The sequence below is a fragment of the Chiloscyllium plagiosum genome, chromosome 16 (genome assembly GCF_004010195.1).
Source record: "Chiloscyllium plagiosum isolate BGI_BamShark_2017 chromosome 16, ASM401019v2, whole genome shotgun sequence".
Taxonomy (NCBI): domain Eukaryota; kingdom Metazoa; phylum Chordata; class Chondrichthyes; order Orectolobiformes; family Hemiscylliidae; genus Chiloscyllium; species Chiloscyllium plagiosum.
Genome location: NC_057725.1, coordinates 30,723,972 through 30,749,443, shown reverse-complemented (window position 1 = coordinate 30,749,443; position 25,472 = coordinate 30,723,972). Strand labels below are relative to the sequence as shown.

At 39.5% G+C, this 25,472-nt stretch overlaps 2 protein-coding genes across 4 annotated transcripts in view; both read right to left on the bottom strand.

Moving 5' to 3' along the window:
* mrvi1 (murine retrovirus integration site 1 homolog) overlaps window positions 1–360 on the bottom strand; it is a 161,688-nt gene extending 161,328 nt beyond the window's left edge. For all 3 annotated transcript variants that reach the window (XM_043705685.1, XM_043705686.1, XM_043705687.1), the window contains exon 1: window positions 232–360. In XM_043705685.1, the coding sequence (XP_043561620.1) occupies window positions 232–327 (96 nt within the window). In that variant the 5' untranslated portion in view covers window positions 328–360. The remainder of the gene's footprint in view (window positions 1–231) is intronic.
* LOC122558084 (paramyosin-like) lies at window positions 343–23,033 on the bottom strand (the record flags this gene model as incomplete). The annotated part of the gene is made up of 4 exons (XM_043706404.1): window positions 22,916–23,033; window positions 19,798–19,878; window positions 5,536–5,699; window positions 343–997 (listed from the first exon to the last, which is right to left on the bottom strand). Coding segments are annotated over exons 1-4 (1,008 nt in total), but the record flags the coding sequence as incomplete, so codon positions are not given.
* Between the last annotated feature and the right edge of the window lie 2,439 nt (window positions 23,034–25,472).

Below are 25,472 nucleotides of genomic sequence, written 5' to 3'. Positions count from 1 at the left end.
GCAGACTGAGCTAATCTGTCAAAACTGCTTCCTATTCAATTAGGTAATTGATCTGTAATAGAATTCCATTCTCCGACCTTTGCTCCATATGCCTTGGTAACCTTACCCAGCTAAAAATCGCTCATTATCAGTCTTGAAAGAACCATTGATTCCCAGCATCCACAACTTAATAAGGATTGGACAGATTTAGTAAATCTCTAGAAGAATAGAGTCAGAAACCATGGTTCTTACCTGAATTCCTATAGCTGCATTTCCTGCTGCAAAATTCTTTTTTCTCACAGCCCTTTTTGCACTGGCCAAGATAGCCAATAGTCTTTTTTCTGCCATTACTGCTCTATGCTGAGCTGACGAAGCCTTATGTTGTACTGCAGCCAACATCTCTGTAATCTCGGCTACTCTATCTTCCATTGCAGACATTTTCTTAGAGGATTCCAGCAGGTTCTCCCTGGCATGTTCCTTCACCATCTCAGTTTCCTCTTTGAACCTTTCCAGCTCTGCCAGGAACCCAGTGGCTCTTTCTTCTTCTGCTGCGGCTTTCATTTCAGCAACAGCCACTGCTTGCTCGGCCTCCTCTATCTTCTTCTCCAACTCTCGGGTCTTTACCTCAAAGGCCTTCACTCTCTTGTCTGCTATTTCCAAGGCCAACACCATCTTCTCCTTAGCTTCTTTTGTCCTTTCATTGTCCTCACTGACTTTCTGCTGGAGCTGAAACAATGCAAACTCTGATGAAGATAATTTTTCTTTCATCTCAGCTATTGTTTTGTTGGACTCTAGTAACTTTCCTTCAGTTTCCACGGCAGCAGTTTTAGCCCTGGTTAACTCTTCATCAGCTGCAGCCATGTCTTCCAATGCTTTTTTAACTTTCTTGCTTTCAAGGGTTCTGGCTGTAATGGCTTCCTTTACCTTGGCCTTTGCTTCCTCTGCACTTTGAATTGCATTAGCAGCTCTTTCTTCAGCCTCTTCTCTGAGAATCTTCTGAAGTTCCAACTCTCTTATCCTGAGAAAAGCAGCAATATTTCTAACATCACAATGCACATGAATAACAAAATATCAGCACTTCTATAAGTATATTTCACAAGCTCAAGATGCTACAGTGAGATTTACAGCTAATAAGGTACTTTTTAAGTGTAGTCACTGAATATAAGATCATAAGAAATAGGAATAGGAGTTGGCCGTTCAGCCCTCAACCTCTGCTATTCCATAAGATGGTGGTCAATCTGAGCATGGAGCTTTCTGTCTACCATAACCATTGAGACCCTTGTAGTTGAGAAGTCTGTCTTACCCAGCTTTGAATATATTCGATCACCTAGACCTAACTATTCTCTGAGTTAGGGAATTCTGAAAATGAATGAACCACCGAAGAATAAAATTCACCTCATCTCCATTTTAAATGGGAGACAACTTGTCCTGAATCAGTGCTCCCTAGTCCTAGATCTGTCCAGGAGGAGAACCATCCCCCAACCATCTACCTCATCTAGCACCCCAGAACCTAACTTTTCAATACACTCAACTTGTGTTCTTCTAAATTGCAATGAATATAGGACCAACCTAGTTAACCTCCTCAGGCAACTCCTGCATCTCATGAATCATACTAATGAAGCTTCTGTAAAACTACCTTCAATGCAAGTTATTCCACCCTTAAATAAGATGTGGTCTCATGGACACCCTGTTCATTTGTAGCATGATTTCTTTACTTTTATATCTTATTCGTCTTGTAGTAAAGATCATCATTTTATTTGTCTTTCCATTAATTTGCTCTACATGTATGCTGGCTCTTTCTGATGCATGAACGAGTACACTCAGATCTTTCTGTACCTAATATGCTGCAGTCTCTTTGCAGTTAAATCATGTTCCACTTTTTTATTCTTCACAGTGAACAACCTGGAAAATATCATACTTGCCCCACACTAAACAGTTGGTTCTGCTATAACGTGCATTTCTTCAACGCGAATTGGCTATAATGCGATTGAAGAATTTAGACATTATTTGTAGAACACAAACTTTCCTTACCTGGATTGGCTATAATGCGATTCCGGTCCCATTGATTTTAATAGTGCTGCTATTACACGATTTTCTTCTAACTCGAGGTTGCATGGGAATGGAACTATCTCGTTATATCAAAACAGGCTGTACTTCTGTTAAACCTTTGCCCACTCAATTAACCTATCTATAATTTCTTGGTGAATTCTATGTATCCTCCTGTCAACCTACTTTTCTAACTATCTGTATCATTAGCAAATTTAGCTATAAGACACTCTGTTCCTTGATCCAAGTCATTAATATAGGTCATAAATTGGTGAGACCCTGACATTGTTTTCTGTGGTATCCCAATGCTACAGTTTGCTACTAATAGGACATTAAAATCATTCCAAAAATATAAAATAATTAAGAGGTTAAAGGGGGAAATAAACAAACACAATAACTACCACTAGAGAAAAAGTGTAAGGGAAACTAATTGAGCTGAAGGTTGATAAGATCCCGGATCTGATGAGTTATATTCTATTATTTTAAAGGAAGTAGTTAAAGAGATAGTGGATGCATTGGCAGCAAACTTCAAAGAATCTTTAGGTTCTGGAATACTCACAGAGGATTGGAAATATGCAATTTTAACAACCTTATTGAAAAGGGAGGGAGACAAAAAACAGGGATATGGCTTAAAATGTGATAGTAGCGCAATTATAGAAACATAGAATTTTACAGCACGGAAGGAGGCCATTTGACCTGTCATGTCTATCAGCTCCTGAAAGAGCTTCCAGCTAGTTTCACTCTTAAACCTTTCATCTTTCTTTTGAAACTTCCTGTGGAATCCGTCTCCACCATTCTCCCAGGCAGCAAATTCAAAATCTTATCAACTCTGAAGAAAGAGGTTTCTCCTCACCTCACTCCTAGCTCTCTTGCTGAAAATCAAATTGTAAGTTACTGACATACCAACTAGTAGAAACAGAATACCCTTCTTTAGCCTCCTAAAGTTGTACATTATTTTGAACATATCAATAAGATCAGTTCTTAATCTTCTCTGTTGCAAGTAAAACAAGCCTAATCTCTCTAACCTTTTCTTGTATCTAAAATCCTTTTTTTCATGAGAAACACATAAGATCGAACAGTCAACATGGCTTCATGAAGAAATCCTGTCTGAAAATTTATTACAATTCTTTGTGAGGTATCATCAGGGTAGATAAAGGTGAAGGAGTAGATGTAATTTATTTGTATTTTATAAAATGTGTTTGATAAGGTACTGCAACAAGTCTACTTAATAAAAGCCTATAGTTTGGGGGTTAGTATGTTAATGTGGACAGGGAATTGGTTGATGAACAAAAGACAGAGTTGGGGCAAAGGGTTCATTTTTAGGATGGCAACCTACTTCTAGTACAATTCCATAGAAATAAGTGCTGGGACAACAATTATTTGCAATATATTACTGACTTGGGTGACATAAATGAATGTAACATCACCAAGTTTGTGGATGACACAAAAATAGGTGGGAAGGCAAATAATGAGGATGATAAAGAGTCAAAGATATATATACAGGCTAAGTGAGTAGGCAAAAACTTGGCAGTGGGAATAAAATGTGGGAAAATGTAAGGTTATGAACTTAGGCAGGAAGAATAGTACATCTGAATATTATTTAAATGGAGTCCATGAGGCATAAAAAAGCTGGGATCCAAATTCAGCACGTATCAGAGAAGGTAAATAGATGTTGGCTTTTAATTCAAAGGGATTGGAGTAAAAAAGTTGGGGGATCTTGCCAGAACGATACAAGATACTAACTAGTCAGACCACACCTTGAACACAGTATATACAGGTTTGGTCACCTTGTCTAAAAAGAGATTGACTGACATTGAAGGCAGTCCAGGTTGATTCTGGGTATGGAGGAGCTTTCTTCTGAGGAGAGGCTGAATAGGTTGTGCTTATACTCACTGCTGTTTAGAAAAATGAAAAAATGCTTTTGAAACACAAGATTCTTAGGGGGCTTGACAAGGTTTTCTTCCCTGTGGGAGTGTCCAGAACTAGAGGACATCATCACAGAGTGAGGAGGTATTCTTTTAAGACAGAGATGATGAGGATATTTTCTCTCAGAAAGTGGTGAATACGTGGAATTCTTTACAGCAAAGTTGTGTCAAGACTGAGTCATTAAGTATATTCAAGTGGAGAAAGACAGATTTCTCATCTTTAAGAGTTTTAAAAGTTATGGGGAAGAGCAGGAGAGTGAGTTAAGGATTATAAGATCAACCATGATTTTTTTTGAATGGCAGATTGGACTCAGTGGATTGAATGGCCTACTTCTGTTCCTACATCTTATGGTGTTATAACTTAAAAATGATCCATTCCTCACTCTGTTTACTGATGGTTAACCAATCCTCTACCCAGGCTAACATTACTCACAACACAAAGAATCATAATCTTGTGTAGTAATTTTTTTAATGGAACTTTATAGAGTGCTGTTTAGAAATCCAAATACATTATATCTACTCATTCCCCATTACCAGCCAGTACATCCTCAGAGAACTCTAATAAATATGTCAAACATAATTTCTCTTTCATAAATCATACTTTGCTTGACCGTATGATTATTTTAATGTCCTTCCACTATCTCCTCAATAATAGATTTCAGCATTTTCTTCAGTTAATTTCAAAAGGGGGTGTTGCCCTACTACCAGAATGTAGGGAGCTTGGTAGGAAATTAGTGAGCAGTTCTTTCACTGTCACTTGTCAAAATCTTGGAATTCCCTCCCTCATGGCATTGTGGGTCAACCCACAGCAGGTGGAGTGCAGTAGTTCAAGAGGGCAGCTCACCACCATCTTCTCAAGGGTAACTAGGGACAGGTAATAAATGCTGGCCAGCCAGTAACACTCACATCCCACTAATGAATACATTTTAAAAAGGATCTAAAGAGTAGTAACCTCCACATTGTTCCCTGTTTCATGCACAAGTTTGCAGAAACAGTCAAATTAATGTATGCTTGGAGAGATGCTGCAGGATGATGGAATTTAGATTTCTAAGACATTGGGACCATTTCTGAGGAAGATGGAACTACTACTGGCAGACAGCATGCAGCTGAATAGCCCCAGGACTGAATTCCTTGTGGGTGATTTTGCTGTTTAGTGAGGATGTATTGCATAGTTGAAGACTCAATACTGAGGAAGTATGGCAAAGTGGAGGGCCTATACTGAGGGAACACTGCACTGGCAGTGAGGAAGCCCTGAGGGATTCTCAAAGTATTGCATTTTCAGATGTGATGTTAACTGGAGACCTTGTCTGGCTTCTTAATGGGCAGGTATTGTTTGAAGAAAAGCAACAAGATTTATCCAGTGTCTGAGACCAATATTGATCTACCAAAGGACATCATGAGAAAGGGATGGTTTTGTCATTTATTGAATTGCTATTTGTACGAATTTATGGTATTTCAATTTCCTGCTGCATTTGTTAAAGCAGTGACAATTCAATGACTGTGAAATGTTTTGAGGTGGCTTGCAATTGTGAAAGGCACTTCTTTCCTTTCTTATTTCAATTTAAGGAAGCATAAGTTCACTTACGCGTTGACCAAATTGTGTTCAGTGTTGAAGCAATGTCGCTGGCATTCGGCACAGACTTGTTCCAGCCTTTCCATGGTTTTTTCCCAAGATTCTTTAATTGGAGCCAGGAGGAGAAGCCTCTGTGCAATACCCAGTATTGTCTGTTTCAGCTCTTTCTTCAACTCCTTCAGAAGATCACAAGAAACAAATGTCACTAATACTCTGACTAACATAAATGGGCACGTCACATACAACATTCTTCTAAAATAATCTAAGGATATTATAACTCAGAAAGCCTGACTGGAATCAAACATCATGTATTGTTGAACACTAAAATACAGCCACCACTTGTGATGGCTAGTCCCAGCCCAGGACAGACAGTTCTGCAGACCTATCCTTGGATCAGCTTTTTTATACTTTTTAATGAATTGGTTCAGAAATGTTATTACACACCTCTGGAACAGGTGGGACTTGAACTCAGGTCTCCTGGCTCAAAGGTAAATACACTATCATTGCATCACAAGAATTCGCTGGGTCCGCTTTGTTACATTCTCTAAGCAATCTGTTCAGAGATGTTATTACACACCTCTGGAGCAGGTGGCACTTAAACCCTCCTGGTGGGGGTTATCGCAGATATAATCTTAAAATTAGTGTAGAGTTTAAGGAATTATATTATTGAGATGTTTAAGATGCCTAAAGGAATTGCTAGGGTAGTGTTACGAAGATGTTTTATATTTAAAATTGCTCAGAGAACTCAAGTTGTCAAGTAAGCTTTGAAGGATTGGGAAAAATTCAACTATTTAAAATTTTGTGGACATACCTCAATTGATTTCTTTAAAAAGATCACTGAAAGTTCTCTGCAGACATTGCAGTTATTTTTAAACAAGTCTTCCTATAAATCATATGATCAGTGATTGCTGCTTGTTTTGAAGTAGAAACCTGCGGGGACCATTTTGAATAGTAACTGGAGAAGTATTTGTTTTATTTGACTTGATTGAAGGGAAGCCTACTAAGAACAAGCAGAGTTGGGGGAAAGCCTACAATGAGCAAGGTAAGTTGGAATAAAGCTTGCTAAGAACAAGTTGGCCAGCTGATGTCACATTTCTGAAAAAGAAAACATTCTTATTGAGTTTAGGAAAACCTATTTGATTTTTGGAAAGAATGACTGAAGAAACACTTCAATATTGTAGTTCCTGATCAAGCTGAGGCTGTAAGTATTCAGAGACAATTGAACATGATTCGTGACTTGACCACACATTCCAAAGCATCAAAACAACAGACTCTGGAATGTACTATATTTCAACCTTTGGCCTTCAAGAATAATTTATTGGTCACAGTGTTTTGTTTCCAGAAAGCCAATCACTGCAGAGAATTCTGTTTTTACATTTTCAGGAGTGAGAGGAATGAGAGAGAAAGAAAGAGAGAGAGGGGGAGGGAAGCAGAAAGAGAGAGAGAAAAAGAAAAAGAGAGAAAGATTTCATGAATATTTTGGAGATATTTATAAGGATAAGCATTTATACTTCTATATTACTGACTGTGTGTTAGCCAATTTTTGCATCTTTATTGAACATATTTTTTTGAAATCAAAACAGAATTGTGTTTATTAACAAACCTAGATGATAGATTTATTTAAAAATCTATTTAGACCAGTTATTAAATTGGTCATCTTGGTAATCAGAAAAAGCACTTTTATTTTGTGTTGCTACCCTGGTGTAGTGGGAGTGGAGAAAGATTTCAGATGTGCAGACTTGGTCATAACAGGATATATGGAGAAACTACAGACCCTGGTGCGGGCAAAGCTCCAGCAAAGTGATAGGCCATGCAAGGATGATGTCAATAAGCACTTCTTTGCCCTGGGTATAGTGCAAATCTGGAAATGTCTGCTCAGAAGCCTATTGAGGATGAGGGTCAATTGAAAGTTATTAATTGGGATTCATAAATATTTGTTATTAAGGATATTAAGGGTTACAAAATCCAGGAATGTTAATGATATTAAGATATGTCACCATGTATTTGAATGGCAGAACAGGCATGAAGGGCTGAATGGCATCCTTTTGTTCCTAAGAATGGCAAATGGACCTCAACAGAAACAACAATGTTGGACATGCTGCATTGCACCAATATATATCTCAGTGCTGTATTTTACTGTGATATTACAAGTTATTTAAATTGAAGATTATCACAGTTTAAATGATCTTGTCGGTAGAACCTATCTTGACTGCTTGACTGTGGAAATAGGGCGAATTTAAATAGACCTAATACTCTAAAGCCCTGATTTTGGGAAAATAGGTAAAATAAAAGTATGCAGATTTCCAATAACTGTGTCAGTGGAGTACTAAATCAGGAATGATATCTAAATACCTTACTGGGAAACAGGTTTGCCTGAGTCAGAAGACCATGGGTTTAATAATTCTTAGATTAGAAATCTGAGCACATAATGCTGATTGATCATGATTCCTACAATCACAACTCCCAAAACTATGACCTCTACCATTATGCCATGCCATCTATGGTAGCTCAATGGTTAGCACTGTTATTTCACAGTGCCAGGGACCTGTGTTCGATTCCAGCTTTGGGTGACTGTCTATGTGGAGTTTGCACATTCTCCTCCTGTCTGCATGGGTTTTCGGTTTCCTCCCACAATCCAAAGATGGTTAGGTGGATTAGCCATGATAAATTGTCCATAGTGTCCAGGGATATGCAGGCTAGTTGAGTTGGCATTGGTAAAATATGAAGTTATGGGATTAGGATGGGGTTCTTATTCTGGGTGGGATGCTCTTTAGATAGTTGGTATGGACTTGATGGGCTAAATGGCCACTTTCTATAGTGTAGGGATTCTATGATTCTATGATCTAGATGGAGAAGGACAGCAGACATATATGAACACCACTTTCTGGGACTATCTTCAAAATAGCACTGTGTGTGTGTACCTGCACTACAAGAAGCTGTTAAAAAAGACCGTTTCACACCTTTTCAACATCAATGAGAAATTAGCAATAAATGCTGACCTTGCCATTGATACCCAGATCTCAAAGATGAAGTAACAGCATGTTTCCTGACATGTAATTTAGCACGGTGGCTCAGTGGTTAGCACTGCTGCCTCACAGAACCAGGGTCCCAGGTTCAATTCCAGTCTCGGGCAACTGTCTGTGTGGAATTTGCACATTCGCCCCATGTCTGCGTGGGTTTCCTCCGGATGCTCCAGTTTCCTCCCACAGTCCAAAGATGTGCAGGTCAGGTGAATTGGCCATGTTAAATTGCCCATAGTGTTAGGTGCATTAGTCAGAGGGGATTGGGTTGCTCTTCAGAGGGTCGGTGTGGACTTGTTGGGTGAAGGGCCTGTTTCCACACTGTAGTGAATCTAATCTAATTCTAAAAAATTAGAGAAACGATTTCACTTACTTTGTCAATGCCACAAGCTTATTTGAAGGGGATCAGAAAGATCCATTCACATATTACAGAAGCCTAAATGCAAGCTGGACAACATGGAACACAACTGCAATATAGGCTGTGTGCATTACCACACAGATGCCTCTGACTAACACAGTGTATTTCCAAATCCAAACATGATGCATTTCTCCAGATCTGCAAGTAGACATTGAGGTAGAAGGTGACATAAATGGTGACATCTTTAAAAACCTATTACAGAGGAGGAAGTGCTAGATGTCTTGAAAGGCATAAAAGTGGATAAATCCCTAGGACCTGATCAGGTGTACCCTAGAACTCTGTGGAAAGTGAGGGAAGTGATTGCTGGGCCCCTCAACATGGCTTTGTGTGTGGGAAATCATGCCTCACAAACTTGATTGCATTTTTTTGAAGAAGTAACAAAGAGGATTGATAAGGACAGAGCAGTTGATGTGATCTATATGGACGTCAGTAAGACGTTCTACAAGGTTCCACATGGGAGACTGGTTAGCAAGGTTAGATCTCATGGAATACAGGGAGAACTAGCCATTTGGATACAGAACTGGCTCAAAGGTAGAAGATAGAGGGTGGTAGTGGAGGGTTGTTTTTCAGACTGGAGGCGTGTGACCGGTGGAGTGCCACAAGGATCGGTGCCTGGCCCTCTACTTTTCGTCATTTATGTAAATGATTTGGACATGAGCATAACAGGTATAGTTAGTAAGTTTGCAGATGACACCAAAATTGGAGGTGGAGTGGACAGCAAAGAAGGTTATCTCAGATTACAACAGGATCTTGATCAGATGGGCCAATGGGCTGAGAAGTGGCAGATGGAGTTTAATTGTCGAACAAAGAGACCTTGGAATGCAGATTCATAGCTCCTTGAAAGTGGAGTCGAAGGTAGATAGGATAGTGAAGAAGGAGTTTAGTATGCTTTCCTTTATTGGTCAGAGTATTGAGTACAGGAGTTGGGAGATCATGTTGCAGCTGTACAGGACATTGGTTAGACCACTGTTGGAATATTGCGTGCAATCTGGTCTCCTTCCTATCAGAAGAATGTTGTGAAACTTGAAAGGGTTCAGAAAAGATTTACAAGGATATTGCCAGGGTTGGAGGATTTGAGCTATAGGGAGATGTTGAATAGGCTGGTCTGTTTTCTCTGAAGAGTTGGAAGCTGAGGGGTGACCTTACAGAGTTTATAAAATCATGAGGGGCATGGATAGGATAAATAGACAAAGCCTTTTCCCTGGGATGGGATGTCCAGAACTAGAGGGCATAGGTTTAGGGTGAGAGGGAAAAGATATAAAAGAGACCTCAGGGGCAACTTTTTCACCTAGAGGGTGGTGCATGTATGGAATGAGCTGCCAGAGGAAATGGTGGAGGTTAATACAATTGCAACATTTAAAACAGGTGGGACTAGATTGGGTTGGGATATCTGGTCAACGTGGACAATTTGGACCAAAAGGTCTGTTTCCGTGCTGTACATCTCTATGACTCTATGATTCTCCAGTGCAATCACATCCCTCCATTAATATGAATTCCAAATCAGCTAACATCCCATCAGTTGCCACGATATCTGTGCCCAAAGCTCTCTGCCAAGACAAACTGTTTCAATGACACCAAAAACATATGGGTAAGGGGACACACTGCAAATAGCATACGAACAAAATTACTGGTTTGGGATTAAAGGTGAAATCAAAACATTAGTGAGGATTGGGGAGGCATGCCAGAGACACCAGTCACAGCAATGCTGACAATCTTCACACCCCCAAAAGATATTCCCTCAGTCTCTTGTTCCAAAAGCATCACTGATTTACTTAACATAAATGGAGATGGCTTTATATTAATTAGAAACATTGAAAATAGGTAAAGGGGTAGGCTATTCAGCCCTTTGAGCTTGTTCTGTTGTTCAATATGATCATGTCTGATCATCCTACCCAATACCCTGTTTATACTTTTGCCTCATACTATTTGATCACTTTTGCCCCAAGAACTCTAAGAACTCCTTCTTGAAACCATTCAGTTTTGGCCTCAACTGCTTTTTGTGGCAGAAAATTCCTCAGGCTCGCTACTCTCCGGGTGAAGACATTTCTCCTCATCTCACTCCTAAATGGCCTAATCTATATCCTTAGACTGTGACTCCTTGCCGGTCATAGGGAACCTGCTTCGTACATTTACTACGCCCAGTCCTGTTAGAATTTTATAGCTTTCTGTGAGATTGCACATCATTTTCTTCTCAACTCCAGTGAATCTAATCCTAACTGATCCAGACTTTCTTCACTGTTAGTCCTGCCATACCAGGAATTAGTTGTGTTGTACATCCTTCATAACCAGAACAATCTTCCTCAGATTAGGGGACCAAAACTGCCCACACCATGTCCCTGAACAGTTGCAGCATGACATCCCTGCTCCTGTACTCAAATCCTTGCACCATGAAGGCCAATATACCATTTGTATTCTTCATTGCCTGCTGCACCAAATGTTTACTGGTATACAAGGACACCCAGGTCTTGTTGCACCTCCTCCTTTCTCAATCTATTACCATTCAGATAATAATCTGCTTTCTTTTTTTGCTATAAAAGTGGATAATCTCACATTGATCTACATTATAGTTCAACTGACAAGCATTTTCTCACGCGCTCAACTTGTCTAAATCACATTGAAGCATCTTGGAATCCTCCTCACAGTTCACCCTCACACCCAGCATTCGTGTCATCTGCAAACTTCAAGATATATTTAACTCACCATCTAAATCACATTGTGTGTAGAGTTACTGATTATTGATTCAAGTTTCTTGATCTGGTCAGACAGATAAGAAAACATTTAGGTGTATCCGTAGCAGACATTTTGTTTGCTATTTCCAGTTTATTTGGAGTTGAATAAATATCTGACAACAGATTGTAGATTATAGGCAGATTTTTCAAGGGCATGTACGTCAAATGGCTCATAAACCATGGGATATCTTCGCCGTATTACCCAAGATCAAAGAGTTTTGCTAAACAAATAGTTTACACCATTAACTCACTTATTCTAAAGTGTAAGACAATGTAAAGAGGAGCCTGATTCTCCGAGGATTTGCAAACTGACAGAGGCTAACACTCCACTCCTTTTTAATACAACAAAAGGACTCTGCGTTTGTGACAGGAGCTGTACTTACATTTTGACTGACCCCTCATAGTGTAAAGCAGTTGTAGGGTCAAGGAGGGTGCAAATTGCAACCACTTTCTCACAACTTTCAGTTTTTGCATTCTGAAAATTTGAGGTTTATATTACAAACAACCACTTTGACAGCTGCTGTGAGACAGTAAGAACATAAATTGAGTACAGGATGTTAGGAAGATAGGCTGAAGATGAGAGTGGTGCTGGAAAAGCACAGCAGGTCAGGCAGCATCCGAGGAGCTTTTCCAGCACCACTCTAATCTCGACTCTGATCTCCAGCATCTGCAGTCCTCACTTTCGCCTAGGACGATAAGGTGCCAGGTAATTAGGATCCCAAATGGGTAGAGGGTAGGTACCAGATGGGTAGGGTGCTTGGAGATTAGGTAGGTGATGGGAATGTTTGGGATAAGTCAGGTTGAATGGAAGTCAAGATTAGAGGAGTGCTGGAAAAGCATAGCAGGTCAGGAAGCATCCGAGGAGCACGTTTCGGCTCAAGTTCTTCATCAGGAATCTTCTAACGCTGCCTGACCTCATGTGCTTTTCCAGCACTACTCTAATCTTGACTCTAATCTCCAGCATCTGCAGTACCCACTTTTGCCAGGTTGGGTGGAAGGTCAGGCCTGGAGTGAAGGAGGGTGCAGAGCAAGTAGGGCCAAGTCTGGCTAAAGAGAATGGGGTCAGCTTCCAAGTGGGTAAGGGCTGTTGTGGTTCCAGAACAGGGTCTGTGTTGGGTTCAGATGAGGATGGTGTATTCAGATCTGGAATGGGAGTTGTTGGAGCAGTGTCAGAACCAAGAGCAGGAAAGGAGATATTGGGTCTGGTGTGGGCATGAAGATCAGGTCTGGTGGCAGGGGAAGGGAGGTTGGGTCACAGGGAGTTGGGGGTGGGGGGGGTGCGTGTCAGGTACTGGAGTGGGGAAAGGAGCATAGAGTTCCAGGGTAAAGTGCATGTTGTGTCCAGGGGAGTAGGATATCAGAGCTCAGGAGGTTGGTGTCACATCCTGTGGCAGGGAAGGGGAGGTCCAGTCTGATATAGGGGAGGATGGATCCAGTGACAGGGACTTTCGGCTCAAAGAGTAGTAGGATAGTGACAACACCACAGGGAAGATGTCAGGTCAGGTAGCAGGAAGGGGAGATTGGGTCTGGAGTGTGGGGTATCAGCTCCTGGGTGTGGGTGGGGGGATTAGTATTGGGCCCTCAGGGGAGGGACTTTCAGGTCAGGGGCCAGAGGGTTTTGGAGTCTGGGGGATCATTTGATAAGTGTGTGTGAGGGCTTCAGTATAATAGTTACTTACGAGTTAGACTAGGTATTTAATATTCTAACTTTTCCCAAGTAATTTACTATTTACTTAACTTAAATGGAATTTTCCAAATTCTGTGATTTAAATGGAAACTTTTGCAAGGTTCCAGATGTAGATGCATCTTTAATATCATGAACAATTTCTTCAGAGTCTGCTACAACAAGGATTCCACAGGATCCATACACACATCTTCCAACTAGGTTTCAAAAACAATTATCTGGGTCACTGGAAACTCCAGGTCAAATTGTGTGTGTTGTCATGTTACACTCCAGAGCTACTCCTCTGAGGAAGGATCACTCAACCTGAAAGGTTAACTCTGATTTCTCTCCACCCATGCTGCCAGACCTACAGAGCATTTCCAGCAATTTCTGTTTTCGTTTCTGATTAACAGCATCTGCAGTTCTTTCAGTTTTTATTTATTATTTCACTCACTGCCACTTCTCTTCTGCCACTTTGAAGAAGTTCTGCTTCTCTTCGACTTCTGAAGATGGTCCACTCGATCCAAAATGTTAACTCTGATTCCTCTCCACAGATGCAGCCAGGCCTTTTCCAGCAATTTCTGTTTTTACTCCTCTAGATATGGATTTATCATCACCAACAGAGATAAAGTTTGGAAGGGAAGTGAGAACAATCTTGCCAAGCCACCAGCTATCCAAATTCTCTGAGATCCAGGACAAACTTGACAACAAATACAATGGAGGATGAAGATGGTGCATGACCAGATGCAAATGTAAAACTACTTCAACTACACTTAGACAAGAAACTCACACACCCCACAATAGAAATGTGGTGATCTGTGAAAGTATATAAATTGTGCAGTAAGCCCAGGTCACAGCAGTCAAATGGAACAATGTTGAGGAGGGGAAGAAACTAGCTAAGGGGAACTTGCAGTCAATTGTGGACCGCAAACACTAAAGAACACATCTCGGCAACAATGTGATGGAGTTGCAAGACAACAACCAACACACTAACGAATGTCTGCAAATTAAGAACAGTCAAAGCTAAATTCCACACCTCCAAAAGGTTACACCATAACAATATCTGGAAGTTCTGTCAAAGCACCAAAATGAAAAAGGGACTCGAGCTTCTCCTTTCCAACCATTATTTCTATACTTGAAAAAGTTACAATCCCTATATCTGTCTAAATATTGAATAGCAAAACTAATTCTGTATTTTCACTTGTAGAAAATGAAACAAAGGAAATTGACATTAATGATTTAAGAGCAATGTCCCTTTAAAAAGTTTAACATGCAGATAACCAAGTACCTAGATGATATCACATATCCTGAGGCTATGTTTACTCTGTAGCATTCTCCACAAAAGGTGTGTCTAGATTTCTCTGTACTGTCTATACTATCTTTACCTGTAAATGAAAGCACCAGAGATCTTCAAGTAAACAGAATCCAGTGTCTTCATTTGTGTTAAGCATAATAAAATCACTACAGTTTACAGCAATGAAATGGTAAAATTCTTCAAGTGCAAACATGACATCTTCCATAATAGTACGTAATCCTTAATTCTTTGCCCTTTCCATCATTAAGTATTTGTCATTATGTTTAAGTGGGATAATCTGGTGAAGTTTCATTATTATTCTGAAAACAGTTTTACTTTAGAAGGATATTCAGTCCTTCACTTGAGAGTAACCTGATTTAAAAACTCTAACATTTCCTAGTTGCAATATTTTGTAGTGATCAGGTTCTTTGTAAAGCAAAGTTAAAAATCACACAACACCAGGTTATAGACCAACAGGTTTAATTGGAAGCAGTGGCTTTCGGAGCAGTGCTCCTTTATCAGCCTCATTGTAAATCAAAATACTTTAAGTCAGGAATTTTTTTAAAATTTGTTCACTTGTATCATCAAGAAACTGAGCACAATTTGAAGACTGTTCCAGGATCAGTGTAATTGACAGAATCATAACCCAGGGTGATAGGAAGAATATACTGAATCATGCACCAATGTAAAAGATTGCAGAGAGACAGTTGTAACTAGTTTATAGTGCAACTTACATTTAAAGTTCTTTATCTTTCACACTAATTCACTTGAATTGTTTCTACTTGGATTGTGACAGTGCAATTAGTGGAAGCTCAACCTCCTAACCCACAAAGTCACCAGAACAGAAAAAAGTGGTAAAATGCTTAATGCTCTGGTTTTAGAATATTTGTGTCAGGTTGTAAGTTTGCTTGCTGAACTGGAAGGTTTGTTTTCCAATGTTTTGTCACCACGCTAGGTAATGTCGTCAGTGAACCTCCGGTGAAGCACTGGTGTTCTGTCTCACTTTCTATTTATGTGTCTTGGTCTGTTAGGGTGGTGATAATCATTTCTGGGGGTTTTTTTCTCAGAAGTTGGTAAATGGGGTCCAAATCGATGTGTTTATTGATGGAGTTCCGGTTTGAACGTCAGGCATCTTGGAATTCCTGTGCGTGTCTCTGTTTAGCCTGTCCTAGGATGTATTGTCCCTTAAAAGACCAAGACACATAAATAGAAAGCAGGACAGAACACCAGTGCTTCATCGATGTTACCTAGCATGGTGACAAAACATCTGAAAACAAACCTTCCAGCTCAGCAAGCAAACTTACAAACGGAACCTCAACCTGAGCTACAAATCTTCTCAAAAATTGCATAGCATTTGTGTATTTAGCTATGAATACAGGTTGGGTTTCAGCAGGTAAAGGGTGCACACTAGTGGTGGAAGCAGGAACCTACACAGTAGTGCAATTTAAAGAAGGGGCCATTCAAAGAAATATGTTACATAAGGGTGGCAACAATTCTAATGTCTTACAGCATTTTTACTCATTAGTAACAACAATTTACATTTATGCAGTGATTTTAATCTGGGAAAATGCTACAAAGGGACTCCACAAAAGCCTAATCAATAAAAATTGACATTGGATGAAATGAAAGATAAGATAAACATTGCATTTATGTAGGGTCTTTCACAACCACAAGGCATTCCAAACCTGTTTAAAGCCAATGAAGTTGTTGTAATATAAACACAAAGAACTGTGGGTGCTGGAAACTTGAAACAAAACAGTGCTGGAGAAACACAGCAGCTCTGGCAGCATCAGTGGAGAAGTTGTTGTAACAACTGAAATATGGCAGCTAATTGTGTGCTAATTGAGTTTACGTACATCAAGATCCCACAAACAGCAATATGACTATTAGCACACAATCTGCCTTTGTGATATTGAAGGAAAGACAAGTATTGGTCAAGGAAAACTCACTCTGCACTTATGCAAATTAGTGCCATGGTACTTTTTAAGCTCTCTTTGAGAGCAGACAGGATCTCATTTTAATGTCTCATCTAAAAGAGAGTACGACCAATAGTACAGAACTCAGTGATGTCCCTCTGGCAATGTTGTGATCTGTCCTTCCAAATGTTGACCACTCCCTCAGTATTGCCCCTTCAACAGTGCAGTCTTCCTTCAGTACCTCTCCCCAGCAATACAGCATTCCCTTCATACTAAAGTAAGTGTGTCAACCTGAATTATACACACAAATATTAGGAGTGGGGGCTTTGAATTCACAGCTTTCTGGATCTGAGGCATAAGTACTAAAAACTTTAAACAGTGTGAGTACACATTATCACAGCCAGCAAACAGATATTGACATGTATACTGCACAAAGTAGCACTAAAATTAACAAGATATACCTTTGCCAAGAATTTGTTGGAGTAGGCATATCATGTCCTGCCTCATTCGTTACACATTTTCCTTCATCAGTCAGTTCAAAGAGCAAGGAGGTTATGTTAAACTTGTTTAAAAACAGTGGTTCAGCTCCAGTTGGAGCATTGCTTTCAGTTCTAGGCCTAACACTTTCGGAATGATGTAAAGGCACCAGAGAGTGCAGAAAAGGTTGTTAGAGCTTATCTATGGGCAAGAATCTACGGCTCATTATGATCCCAAATGAGGGGAGATGAACTGGCTTATTTATTGAATCCATCTCTTGGTTGGATACAGGAGGTCAATTTAGAAAGGATTGCTGTGTTTTCCAAGCACATGTATTTACATATGAATGGAACTAATCTAACCAAGTTTTCTTGAGTTAGAGGGAGAGAGCGGGTGTATTAACTGCTAATTAGACAGTAAAGTTCGACACACCTACACACAGATTAAAAATGATAGATGAGTCCAAAAAGGTAAAAATTTAAAAGAACGATACAAATTTTGTCCTAGAGAGTGTTTGGCATGTCTATGACGAGTTGATTGTGAAACGTTGTAGCTACTACATGGCAGATTCTGGTAGTGCCAATTGCAGTTAAACAGTTGTCTGGAGAGACCTGTTTTTTGCAACTAGTTGAAAGGACTTTGTCCAGTTTCTTCAAGTCACTGTGGTAACTTGCTTTCAGCAGAGAGATTTTATTTACTTTTACCTACATGCACAGGGGCGTCTCGTGGACCCCGACACAGCACTTTTTATCATAATGAACTTGAACCACAAGCTCGTACACTATCACTACACTGTCAGCTCTCTAGCACCTGGAGAACAAGGATTTCAGTTGTTTTTAAGTCCCTTTCTGCTAAATTCATGCAAGGATAAAACACAAACACACCTTTCACCCAGAACTGTATTTCTTTCAACTCATTCATTTCTGCAGTCTGGATACAACTCACAGGTGATCACAATGCCTCTTTTTGAATAGGATCTCTCCTTTGAAGATTGCTGTCTGATTCCCGTGATACACATCAGCTGTAATGTTCCATGATTTCTCTTAGGAATCAGTGCAATCCATAAAGGATTTTAGGTTTTTAGTCTCTGAATTTATATCTCCAGCCATCTTTTATTTTGTAAAGATGCATGTTGTACTTAAAAGTTCAATATATCCTTAAGTAACTTGGTATTATGATTTCTATTCATGATAAGCCTCACGAGAACAGTTCCAGGGAACTTTAGTTCTGTGGATATATCAGAGAAGTTGGAACTGGTTTTCCTTGGAGAACAGAAGGTTGAGAGGTGATTTGATAGAGTTATTCAAAATCTTCAGGGCTCTAAACAGCAGATAGGAAAAAAAACTGTTTCCGCTCATGGAAGGATCAAGAATGAAATAATTGGCAAAGATAATTGGCAAAAGAAAATATGGAGAATGAGAAGGAAGCCACTCAGTGAGTAGTTAGTCCAAGAGTGAGATGAAGCAAGAGTGAGATGAAGGCATGTTATTGAGGCATTTGAGAGGGAATTAGATTATTTTCTGAAAAGGAAACGCAGACTTACATGGAGAGGGTAGGATGTGTGTATCTTTAGAGGGCTGGTGAAAGAACAATATGCTGAATGGTCTGTTCCTGTACCATTAACAATCTCTCATCTGTGAAATTTGATTTATTCAGCAACTGATAGGAGGTGTGAGCTGAAAACAGTTCAAGTGGGTCAACAGGGAATCTTGAAGTTTAGTGAATGAGGGACCAAATCCCTTAACAAATGAAATTTAACGGTTGAGAAAGAAACAGAGAAGAAATCAGGTAAATTAGAAATAACAGTGAACTTTCATTGCTGCAGGTAGCAAATTGTTTGTAGATTTCTTTAAATTTTTTGTTTTTTTTATCTTTCTCTCTCTTAATCCATTCAGATATAATTTTTTTTAAATTAAAATGAAATCAGGAACAATAAGAAAAATTAAAACAGGAAAGGAAAGATTGGATTAAAATGGAGAGAAAAATAGAGGCAGAAAGAAAAGAAGTGGTAAAAAATATTAGATTTAAAAAATATCTAGGAACAATTTACTACCCGCAGCAATGGAAGTTCACAATTTCAATGATTCCTTTTCCAGGCAGGTTAAGTCAGGAATTGCATGAGTCTCTTCATTGAAAAGAGAGCTTACATGGTTAAGTACCAGCCATAGATTCCCAAGTGGAGTTTAATGGTTAATTAATGTCGTAATGCCTTAAATTCCTGATACTGACAGGGAGATTGAGGTCATTTTGCAGATTTTGTGATCCAAAGATGGTATATCGTCCAGCAATTTTTGGTGATTTACAACTTACATTTTTTTCTCACTATAAGCAGCTGCATTTTTTTACCTTAATAATGGTGGCAATGTTAAATTTGTCATTGCTAGGGCAACAAAATCTGGCCAACATCGTGCCTTATCTACATTAAGTTAAAAAAAAATCAAATTACATCTGGAAATGTACTTTTCACTGACACTACACACTTGTCAACCAAATTTCATTGGATCACACTCTCATTACTGGAAGAGAGGTCTATGAGGTCAAACTATGTCTTTTGAGGTTTAGTTGTGTGGCTAATAACAAAGTGGCCATGAATTCTGTAGTTATTATGCAGACAATAAACACAACTGGAATATTTTATCCCTCTCAAAAGATTCTAACATTCTCAATCATCTATACTTCAAATGGAATGTAAATCCAACTTCTTAAATACCTGTGGGGTCTCAAAGGTTTATCACTGGCTCTCTGATTTTGTTTTACCTTGAGGTTTAGATGTTGTGTGGATTCCACTCTCTGAAGTGATGCCATGAATGTTTCAGCCTGGACATTCAGTTCATCCACCTTGAATTAAAACAGCACATTAGATGGCTGACACCTGGGAACAAGACCTCACATCCAGCACAGAGAGTGTTTTTGAAATCTGGAATTACTTGCCTGCAAAGATGGTGGAACATGATTCCATAAATAACTTTAAAAGGGAGTTTGCAAGTATTTGAGAAAGAGGAACTTAGAAGATTATGGAAAAAAGCGGATGTGCACGACTGCTCCTTCAAAGAGCTGGAATTGGCACATCTCACCTAATAGGCTGGTCCAGTGCTGTAAGCTTTTAAGATTCTGTTACATAATTGGCAAGAATCCATCAAATCCACTCAATTACAAGCTAGATAATTACATGATCAAGTTATGGTACAGAGTAGTGACATATGTTATTGAAACAAAAATCCAGAGAAAATGAGTTCAAATTCCATCCTGGCTGTTTGAGAAATCAAACTTCTTCGTTGAAAAAAATCTTTTAAGAAGAAACTTTTCATTGCTACTGTACACTTGTCAACTAGGTTTCACTGGGTTACACTCTCACTCCTGGAAGAGAGGCCTGTGGGGTCAAACTATGCCTTTTGAGGTTTAAGCATGTGACGTAACATTCCCAGTGCTGCATGGACTACAGGAGAAAGATCACCACTACCTTCTCAAAAATAACTAGGGATGAGCAATAATTGCTGGCCAATCAGCGATGTACATGTCCCACGAGCGAATAAAAAAAGGAAGCACTGCAAAATTGAAAGGCCAGTACTGAGGGAGCCAAGCACTGTTTGAGGGGTGTAATGAAGGAGAGGTGGTCTATTAGATGTGCAGTAATTAAGGAGCACTGCACTTATGGAAGGGCAGTATGGAAGGTGCATTACTTGCCAGAGCTAATCTTTTGCCATTTCTGATAAGTAAACTGAAAGACTGTGCTCATACAACACTGAATACAACATTGACTACAATAACAGTTCAATCAGCTTTTAGCTTTTTTTCTGGCTTTTTCTTCTGCACACTTAATTTCAATATGTTGCTGCTGTTAATGTGGCATAGAAATAGTGTTAAGGTAATTTTTGATGAGTAATGAAAATGCCTGTTAAGGATACATTGTCATTCTTCTTTATGGAATTCATGATTTATGTAATGTCTTAACGTCATGTACTTCAGAGTTTGGGTTTTGAATCAGTGGTATCTGGGTTTTGGTCTTTATATATGAAGGGTTTAATGGTTAACTTGATACTATTCCTGGAGCCAACATTTTATGAAACCAGTAACGAAAGAGGGAGTCTCTGCAGTTGATGGTAGTTATTCTACATTCTGCTCACCGTCCTCCTCTACTCACTCTCCACATGATGTTGACTATTGGTCTAGATAATGCTGATTATCTCTGGTTCCTCCTTTGGCCAGTTCTTCTTTGTGATTATTTAAGTAGTCCATATCCTTTGAGAACCTGTTAGCGCTCTGGCTTTTAATTCTGACACGTTAAGACTCTGCTGACCACTGTGCCAATTGCTAAGCAAATTTTAATGGCTTGCTTTTCTACATTAGAGACACTTGAATCTAAAGATGTAGTGGTGTAGTGGTAATGTTATTGGACTAGTAATCCAGAGGCCCAAGACTAACATCCTTGGGACAGGGTTTCCAATCCCATCAAGGTAGGTGGTAGAGTTTAAATTCACTTAATAAAATCCTGAATTGAAAGCTAATGTTGGTAATGATGCCATGAAACTACCATCAATTGTTGTAAAAAATCTATCTGGTTCACTACTGTCCTTTAGGGAAGAAAACCAGTCACGTTTCCATGGTCTGGTTGAGACATGATATACAGCAATGTGGTTAACTCTTAAAAGATCTCTGAAATTGCTCAGCAACTCAGTTCAAGGGGAATCAGAAAGGAGCAATAAATGCTCACCTTGCCAGCAGTGCTCACATCCTGTGGAAGAATAAAGAAATAAAACACTTGAATCTATAAGCCATATCCCTGAACACTAATAATTTTGAATTCTGTTAGGAGGTCTGCAATATCCCAGATACAAGGGCAAGGAGAAGACTCCAAAGACTGGGGGTAGGGGAAAGCAGATGGTGGATAGGGTGAGGAAGGAAGACAGAAGCTAGAATGGGTGTAGGGTAAGGAAGAAGATGGAAGTTGCAAGGGGTAGGTGTCAAAGACGTCACAAGGGCAGTGGGCAAAGGTGATAATAAGGATTGTGAGGAAGAAAGAGTGGGGGCAAATGAGGTGACTGCAAGGATTGGGATTAAGGCAGCTGCAATGATTATGGGAAAGGAAAGGATGTGAACAGGTTGTGGCGCGCAGGAAGAGGATACAAGATGGAGGAGGAATCTCAGGTTGACAGTAGGGAGAAGAAGGTAAATGTACAGAAGAGAGGAAAAAAGGGGACTGGAAAGAAAAGAGAACCATTTTAAAACTGTCAGCAATGGAACATTCAACTACCTGCAATCCAGGAAAACTTGAAATCACTGGAGTAATTAGTTTCTCGAAAATGAATGTGGAATCTCTAGCTTAAGACTGCATATGATCAGAAGCTATATTTGAGCAGACGTGCACTGGATGCTATTGTAACAAACACCAATTGTTAAATTTGAATCAGTGATTGAGGTCAGAGATGCAGTAAACAAGGTAGTAGTTGCCAGGACAAAATGGTCCAGCTTTGTGTACATGCATGAAAATGCATTAATTGAAACCTCAAGTCCACAGAAGATATATTTAGGGTGATTGCTTTTTTTTTCCCTTGGTGTGCATCAGTTATTTTGAAAAAAATGTTTTGTTGCTAACTCATGCCCATTGTCATTTGTCAATTTAAATACTGCAGCTGCTACTTTACCCACAACAAACTCCCACATGAGATGTGACCAAATAATCTGCTTTAGATGTTAATTGAAAGATAAACATTTGTCCAAGACATCAGCGTGCATACTGCTTTTCTTCAAAATACTCTTATTTCTGGTTCCATGTGTCCATGCGCATTTATATATATTTTTTCAGCTGTCATTTATTTATAAACCGTCTGGCATTAATCACCAGTTCGCCCCTTTACCTTGCCCCTTATAATCTTACCATTTCATCAACAGTTTTCTGGAACAATGAGCTGTGTTTCTTAGCTTTTATGTGACTGAAGATTTCCTGGAAAAAATCCTGGTCTTTGAGAGGCATCAATCCACACATTGGGTTAGGCAGTCCTTCAGTCTCTTCTGCCTGTTGGAACAAGATTAGGAGCTGGAAATTGATAAACATGTGACAAACCTCATTCAATACAGTCTCATAAGCAGGGGTTAGCCTTCAACCCATACAGGCCTGCCAGTCATTCTCTGATATTATGACTGATCCGTATTTTAATTCTAGTCACAGGTTATGATCCAATTACAGCTATGAATTTTAACTTCCCTAATTTGCCTCCTGACTTCAACAAACACAGGAACAGGAGAGAGCTGTTTATCCTTTTAGCCTATTAGTTGACCCTTTTTTATTTAATTAGATTAATAAACTCAGAACATCATGGTGATCAGTTTGCTGATCACCTTTTGGAAAACACAATCATTTTGATGGTGTATCATACTCCAAAATAGAAAGCTCCAATATGGACAGGGACACACACACCCCTTGACCATTTGTAGTAGATTCAATAAAGATCAAAGCTGATCTCTATTTTAACTCTACCCAAATACCTTATTTCCAGCACACAAAAATTTTGAATTTTTCAATTGGCTGTTCACCCCAACAGCCTTTTGCGGTTTAAAATTCCAGAATATGCAATGAAATGCTTTTCACATCCTCGTTGAATATCCTAGCTTTAATTTTAAGGTTATTTCTCCTTGTTCTGGAGTCTTCACCAGAGATAATGGCTTTCATCTATCTATCCTAACCCTCTCCTGGTAGCTACCATTCCACATAAGGTGGCTACCCTTTCCTGGCTTATCCAAAGGACCACTTTCGATATACAAATCTATATCATAATCTCCAGCTGTTGTACTGTGGAGGACAATGAACCAAAAAGATTTCCACACTTTCGGCATGGATGATAAGAAGGTGGCAAGGAGGAGGAACTCATAGTTGATGTTCCCTTGACCAGTGTTGTTGAGGTCAACTAACCACTGGATGAATTCGGTAGTGAGCTCCAAAAAGAGAGGATAGCAAACTCACTTGGATTATCTGAAGTTTCTTGAGATTCTTGATTAATTTCCTAAATGCTGCTGTGATATGCCCATGGGAATCAATGAATGACTCCACTGTCTCACACCTTAATTTATGATTGGCTGCTGAATTTACCAATCACACCCACCTGTCCTTTGTGTTCTTGATAATGAACAACCAGATTACGTAGCAAAGTCTGGATGTCAGTGATGAAGCAGGAAAGTAGGCAGTTCAAGATAAACCTCTAAAATTCACATAAGAACACAAGAATTCAGAGCAGGAGCAGGTCATTTAAGCCTGCTCTACTTTTTAAGAGCATTGTTGATATGATTGTGACCTCAATTCCACTTTTTGTGTCTGACTAACTCCATTACCCACTCCACCTTCCAGCCCACAATGCCTGGCTTCCTTGTCTATCAAACCTTTATCATTCTTAGCCTTGAACATATTCAATGATCCAGCCTCCATTGACTCTGAAGAAGAGAATTTCACAAATTAATAACCCTTAAGTAAAGAGAACCTCTTCTGAATCAGTCATAAATGAGAGATCCCTTACTTTTAAAGTTATGTCCCCTAATTTTAGCCTCTCTACAGGGGGAAGCATCCTCTCAGCATTCATCTTATCAGGTCTACTCAGAATCTAATGTTTCTCAGGCCAACTCCCATTTTTCTGAACTCCAGTGGGTATAGATCTAACCTGTTCAACCTGTCCTCATATGACAAACTGTGAAACTAGATATCAGTCAAGTGAACCTATTCTGAAGTGCTTCAAATTCAATTATGTCCTTTCTTAAGTAAGAAAATGTATACAGTGCACAGTTCTCCAGATACTTTATAACTTAGATTCTATACAGCAGTAACAGCATTTCCCTACCTTTACACTTGATTCCTCCTGAAATAATGGCCAACATTCCATTTATCTTCTAATCGCTTGCTGCACCTGCTTACCAACATTTTATGTTTCGTTTACCAGGGCACTGAGATCATAAAGGTTTTGCAGTCTCCACCCATTCAGATAATTGTACTGCTTGGTACTTCATACCAAAGTGAAAAAGTTCACATTTTTTCACATTATAGCCCATCTGCCAAATGTTTTCTCACTCGCTTAATCTAAATGAATCCCTTTGTAGACATTCTCTTCTCTTGTTGTGGTTCTGTTCGCCGAGCTGGAAATTTTTGTTGTAAACATTTCGTCCCCTGTCTAGGTGACATCCTCAGTGCTTGGGAGCCTCCTGTGGTGTTTCCTCCGGCATTTATAGTGGCCTGTCCCTGCCGCTTCCGGTTGTCAGTTTCAGCTGTCCGCTGTAGTGGCCAGTATATTGGGTCCAGGTCGATGTGTTTGTTGATGGAGTTTGTGGATGAGTGCCATGCTTCTAGGAATTCCCTGGCTGTTCTTTGTTTGGCTTGCCCTATAATGGTAGTGCCCTTTCCCGGCCACTACAGCGGACAGCTGAAACTGACAACCAGAAGCGGCAGGGACAGG